This window comes from Sphaeroforma arctica (assembly GCF_001186125.1).
Source record: "Sphaeroforma arctica JP610 unplaced genomic scaffold supercont1.6, whole genome shotgun sequence".
NCBI classification, from domain to species: Eukaryota; class Ichthyosporea; order Ichthyophonida; genus Sphaeroforma; species Sphaeroforma arctica.
This window is the reverse complement of record NW_014040552.1, coordinates 196,181-202,299: the sequence shown is the minus strand read 5'-3', so window position 1 is coordinate 202,299 and position 6,119 is coordinate 196,181. Positions and strand designations below refer to the sequence as shown.

Here is a 6,119-nt window from a genome sequence, read left to right as displayed (position 1 = left end):
TAGTATATATATATATATATATATATATATATATATATGTATATATGTATCACAGGTCGAAATCAGTGCATGGTAAAGTTGATCGTATTTCCAGCCAGCCTAGCCTGATATTGTGTCTATCTGATTTAGTAAGCGCTGCTAGGGGTATCGTGCAACACGCGCAATTGTACATAAGTGTGCGATCGCTGCTTGCTGATCAGATATATCTATTTCGCTGAGTATTGAATATGCCTTCATAGTCCACTACTTTGTTCCCTGCTCTCTTCTCAGCTCATAGACGAGGAAATGTTCTTGTCGTTAATTCGAAACGTCGACAGTATCTCCACCGCCATTGTGGCGGAGGAAGGGCTCAATCAGCTTGCAGTTGACACGGATATACCTAAAGAGAGCTCCAAAACGAAAAGATTTGGTAAAAACAAGAATGAGGTACGGCCTGATGTGTTTGATCATTCAGACTCAGTGAGTGGTGTTGTTTACATATCTGTGGTGTGATGATCATGTAGCATTTTTCTACGTTGATATATAGCAAATTCAATTGGGGGGTTCTTCTTTTTTTCTTTTTTTTGCTATTTGCGAGTGCTCTAGAACACGTTAGGTTATAGATAATCTGATTTCAGTGTAATATCGCATTCGCAATTTCGTGGCACTCTGGTCTGAGATTACTAGTTTTGCAGTGAAGTCGCTTCCAACTCGTGTAGATTGTTCTACGGCTGGCCGTCATACTTATATGAGTGCTATCCATTTTTATACAACAAACAGGGGTCAGTGTACGAATCGGACTATCACAGAGCGCTGTATAAAGCGGACCGAACAGATGTACGAGGAGCGGCTGAGGAAAGATTAGTCAAGGAAGTGGAAGAAATGTTAACCACGTATAGCGTGCTCAACCCCGGGCTCGATTTGGAAATTCATCATCAATTTAAGTCTGTCAGTGCAGCGTAAGTCATTGTGTGTAATTCTTGATGCTGCAATTGGCGGTGTGTTGTACTCGGTTTATAATATGATCGGGTAGTGCATGCACACGAGAAACCCCAATGAGCAAACGCGTACTGTCTGATTTCTGTATGCAAACAGCTTCTCGTATGAATTTGTGGTATCGGGCGTAATTCTGGTTTTTGAATCTCCATATATCTGTCGTGCTAGAAGCCTATACTCCAACGAAGAGTATTATAGGCCCAAAATCGCCTCGAGTATGCTTGGCAGCGAAAGTTTAGGAAATATTAAAACGTTCATGAAAAATCAACTGTTTGATCAATACGTCGCGTTAAACATAGCTAGCTAGTTGCTGTGTATAGTGAAACGCGGTAACTGTAAGGACATCAATCGACGATAGACCTTTCCTTTCACCCTCGTCCTTGAATACACAGGTTCCGCCGCGATTGTAATTGTCCGAGTCGAGAGTTTCACATAGTACTGGGTCGGAAGCCTGTAGTTCCCGAGCTTACCATCAGTGATGGCGCTGAAGTGTATGTTGCTCCCTTGTTGTATATATGCACTGCCATGTCTGTACTTGTTCGATATGCTGTCCTCTGGTTGTGTCTACGTACTCTTTGAACTAAATTGATGAACATCACTAGATTTAAAAGGTTTATTGATCCCTGTAGAAATATGATCTGTTGTTTATAGCGGTGGTATGGGGTGCCTGAGACTACCGGTAGCTCTCTGGTGCTACTTGTCAGGATTTCTGTGTGTCGTGCTTTGCAGTCCAATCTGTATACCACTCGAAATTGCAGATGTGAACGCCCCATTATCAGGAATGCGTTTGCGGTTCTTTGTTTACCGACGTGACGTGATAGGTCTAATATTTATACATCCATATTCATCGAAGTGTGATATAGAGCTATGATCCTGACTAGAGACTACATTTGTGTGCTTAATATAGTAGAGATGTGCTGTCTAGTTTGGGAGTTCCTAGTACCGAGCACAGTGACCTTTCATTGCTATCACTGATAAATCCGAGTCCGTTCTATCCGCTGCTCTGTGTGGTTTGATCTGTAGAACTTTTGCAAAACTCAAATTCCTGAAAGAGAACCTCTTCTGTTTTTACTATATCAGGACTATAGCTATTGATGATGAGGTTACGGATAGTCATGCACGACGACGAAGGAGGCCGAGTTTGACGAGTAGGTATACGCAAGTATCCACCATGTCCAGATTCACAGACGGCAGTCGGAAAGGTATAATGTTCTCAATGTTCAGATCATTCTTAAAAGTTTTTATGACTCATTTTCTTGTCACTTGTAGTGGTTCAGAATTGACAGCAAGATCGCAACATATTACTTGCTAGTTCATGCAACACCACGATATTAAGGTTGTTATATTGGTTATATTCAAAAGTCTGCACAATAATTTTACGGAGACGCATTGTGCGTCTATCCAGCGGTGTGAGGCAAGTTCGTGGTGCATGTGTGCTCTACCTGTGCAAACACGCTGTTACTGTTAAACACATACTTGATTTTTGAATGACCTTTCCTGCGGAGTTGTATTCTTGTCTACACCTGCCGTTATTAGATGTGTGGCCACGCTCTGAGAACCTTGACTGTAACACGCACCTGTTCACGATTAATTCACATTTGATTTCCGTCTACAGAAGATAAGAAGAATCCTATCGTATCCACCGGATACTAATATCAGCCTCGGCTCTAGATATAAATTGTGGTTTACGTGGCCGAAAACAACAAGAGATTAAGACTTCTGATGGTCCGCGCGGAGTCTTGATTCTGAAGGATAAGATGTCTCAGAAAACTTCACTAAACGAAGGAATACAAGAAAAAATCGCAGTGCATCTCTACAAATAGCTACACCACAAAAGAACAGTCATACAAACTAAGTTGGTACCAAATGAAGATATGATTGGATCGTTCTGATCTTTCCTTGCAATGTGGTGCTTCGGGACTTGACAGGTGCGATCAAACATTTAAAGTTTACCACTTACCTACAGGGGCAGTCGTTATGGTGCATGTATAAAATTTCATTCATTAATGAACATGTATTAGTCAAGTAGGAATCTCGCGAGTAGCGTGGGAAGTTAAATTCGGATGCGGAGTGAATTCGTGACTACGTAAGTGTAGAACATGCTCCACTCCAGCTGTCTATTGGAATGTGAGAATAGCTCTATCTCGAGTCCGTGTTCTCTTGATGTGTATAACACTCGCTCAATAAAATTATCGCACACTCTTTTCATCACGAATGCTTAGAATATATTGGCCACTAATTTCGTTTAAATTATGTCAAGTACTGCTCACGTAGAGGCGAAGTGTGGTAGGAGTAGAACGGAAATTGTTGGTTTAAAATCGGTTAATGTGACTAATGAATCTTTGTAGCGCTGGATATATTTAAAAAATTATAGTTTTTCTCACGTTTTCCTTCAAATTCATTGAACGACTTCTCATTTCGTATCTGCTGTGACTGTTTTTTGCGCATACGTGTTCTTGTTGCCGTTCCATTTTGTCTTACCATCGTTCTATTAAATTCAATAGATAAATGCACATCTCACGTGTGCTTCGTCCGGTGAATATCGAAAAGCATACCGCTAACTACCTGCCTTCCCTGATGTTACCTCAGAGTATGAAATAGACAGCAGCATGCAAGTATGTGACTCATTCGTATTTTTGGACTACATTTTTTCGTAGTATTGTCCGCCATGAGACTCGCTAACGGGGATAAAATGCTGCATTATTTTATAGAATAATCTGCCAGGGTCTGGAGGTGTCAAATGGTGATAGAGATAAGTGAGGTAGATTCTAGCGACCCGGACCTAGTGACGAGTTTTCGTGAGCCGTCAATGACTTACTCGATTGGACTTTTTTTTCTTCTTCTTCTGGCGAACCCAATTAATTCGTACGTTCTTGCTCCCATCTAGCTAGGAAGGGGTGAGGTTTTGCAAATCCAGTGGCTAGAACTTAGGTCCGAACGACGTTGACTCTTGCTTGTTGCGGTTGGGCTTCTATCCTGCAACTTGTAGAATAATACACAAATGTTCTAATGACCGAACCGCCTGGGCATTTTTATTTAATGTTTTTATTGTGAATGTTGGCTTCTATGATTGCCTAAAATAAGTAGCCAATATTACAATTTAGTACCTCGAACAAATTGCACTGATTTCCGAGTAACGTCTTCGGATCAAACGCAAGCTTGTTATGGTTGTAGCTTTGACGTTGCTGTGCTGCGGGTGCTTTTTATGTCTGCATAACTGAACAATGCTGAATCACCACGCTCGGTTATTTCTCTTATCCTTTCAGTGTTCTCATCTTATACAAAATAAAATTTGTGCGCTAAACTATTGTTTACACGATAACACTACGTTCCTTCTTGAGAGAAAAAGAAATGCAATATTCCAATTTGATCACTGTTCATAGAAATGGTCTACAGTTCTTCTTCAATATTATGCATATTAAACAACGAAGTACTATTGTAAAATTGTACTCGACTTCGGAACTTCTGACAACATTGCGTATTACATTGTCAAATACCACTAGTTTTGCTACACTTGGCGGCTTCACTGCGCTACAATAGAGAAGTGGGAGGCAGCATAGCACCACGTCTCGCAATCACTTATTTGACGAGAGGCAAGAGCTGTCATACAATGGGCGTTGGCAGCGTAGAAGAATTGTAGCATTTAGGGACCAGATTATCAAAAAGCCAATCCAAATCCCAAACCCAGAATAATCAAATATTGAGTTTTGGAATTAGGATTGGAATATGTCTGATATTAGAGTCATCAGAAATATTAGTGGTATGGTGCAGAGGGGCAAGAACCTGCGCCTCCCGGGGCCCGATATTCAAACTATAATGGGCCTCGAAATAATTGTCCAATCTCGATTTTTACAACGGCTACGGCTTCCTCTCGTTAACTTCGGATAACCATGGAAAAAAAATCAATATCAACAGAGTTATGAGTGTTACAAAATCGGCATAAATGAAAAAATGGGAATACTTTTAAAACACGACTTTGAATGGATTCCAGTTTAGCTAGAGAGCAAATTAGGGCGGATTCTAAGGGTCAGTCCTGCCGCCGAATTTAGTGAAATTTCACTGAAATTTCACAAAAAAATGACATTTTTACGCAGTGAAATTTTTGGAAATAAAATGAAATTTCATTAACTTCTTTTTTCAACTTGCGAAGTAGGACGGCAGTGAAAAATGAAATGAAAAATGTAATAATGTGAACAAGGATATGATTGGAGGAGATAATGCTCAAAGTATAGTCATATTTTTACACCCGACCCAGCACCTGTATATCCAAACAACATTTACGTATATAATTATAACACCTACTGCTACATATTTGGTGACCTTCCGTTTGACTATGGGTGACGTGTATAGCGAAAGTTTTCTTATTCCGGAAACAAAGCTTGGTAGTGATGACCTGTCGGATTCGATGCCCGTAGGCCATAATCAAGCAGTACAATCGTCTCTAGATCACGAAATGTAGTCATCGATAGACGAAGAGACGTTGTCTTTACGAAACCCTATCGGTAGCTGAATCACAAGGGTTTTCACTACCAGACAGCGTTAGTGAATCAATAGATAGCACCAGTCTTTTTCGTCTACAGGATGCACAAAATAAAACAACAAGCATGGCATTAAATTTAATGTTAGATGATGACGATGAAGATGAAACAGATTGGACGGTAGTACCTGAAAGCTGGAAACACATCGAAACAATGCCAGGTTCTACCCCATTGAATTGGAATCTTGGCATCATGGGTATTCCTTCAGCAAGTGCGGAGGCTGAAAAAACGTGACGATGTGATTTCTGTAGGGATAATATTATTTATTTTTCTGTAGTGTCGTGGGTGAAAGATAACCCCAACATACAAAATTTTCAGCCTGTAGGAAGAAAGAGCAAGATAGAGAGGCAAAGGCATCTCAAAAATCTGTGATAATGAGAACTCGGTCCGAACCAGAAGCACCAGCTTGGACTATTGTGGATGAATATCGTCTTCTTTGTTTTGATGCAGTTGCGAAAAAAATTCGAGAAGACTAGGACAGGAGTGAACTGGATGTAGGTCTACAAAAGGTAAAATAATTCAGTGACAATGGAATGTATACCACACAATTTAATAGCTCTACAGAATATGAGGTGGATGGAGATCTGTGCGCACGTGTTGTAACAC

General features: G+C 40.4%; 1 protein-coding gene across 1 annotated transcript in view; it reads left to right on the top strand.

Annotated features, from left to right (window-relative positions):
- SARC_00238 (hypothetical protein) overlaps window positions 1–2,628 on the top strand; it is a gene marked incomplete at both ends in the record, with an annotated part of 7,987 nt that extends 5,359 nt beyond the window's left edge. Inside the window, 5 exons of the mRNA XM_014306094.1 lie at window positions 271–426; window positions 760–938; window positions 1,368–1,466; window positions 2,056–2,177; window positions 2,591–2,628. Coding sequence (XP_014161569.1) covers window positions 271–426; window positions 760–938; window positions 1,368–1,466; window positions 2,056–2,177; window positions 2,591–2,628 — 594 coding nt within the window. The remainder of the gene's footprint in view (window positions 1–270; window positions 427–759; window positions 939–1,367; window positions 1,467–2,055; window positions 2,178–2,590) is intronic.
- Window positions 2,629–6,119: the final 3,491 nt, after the last annotated feature.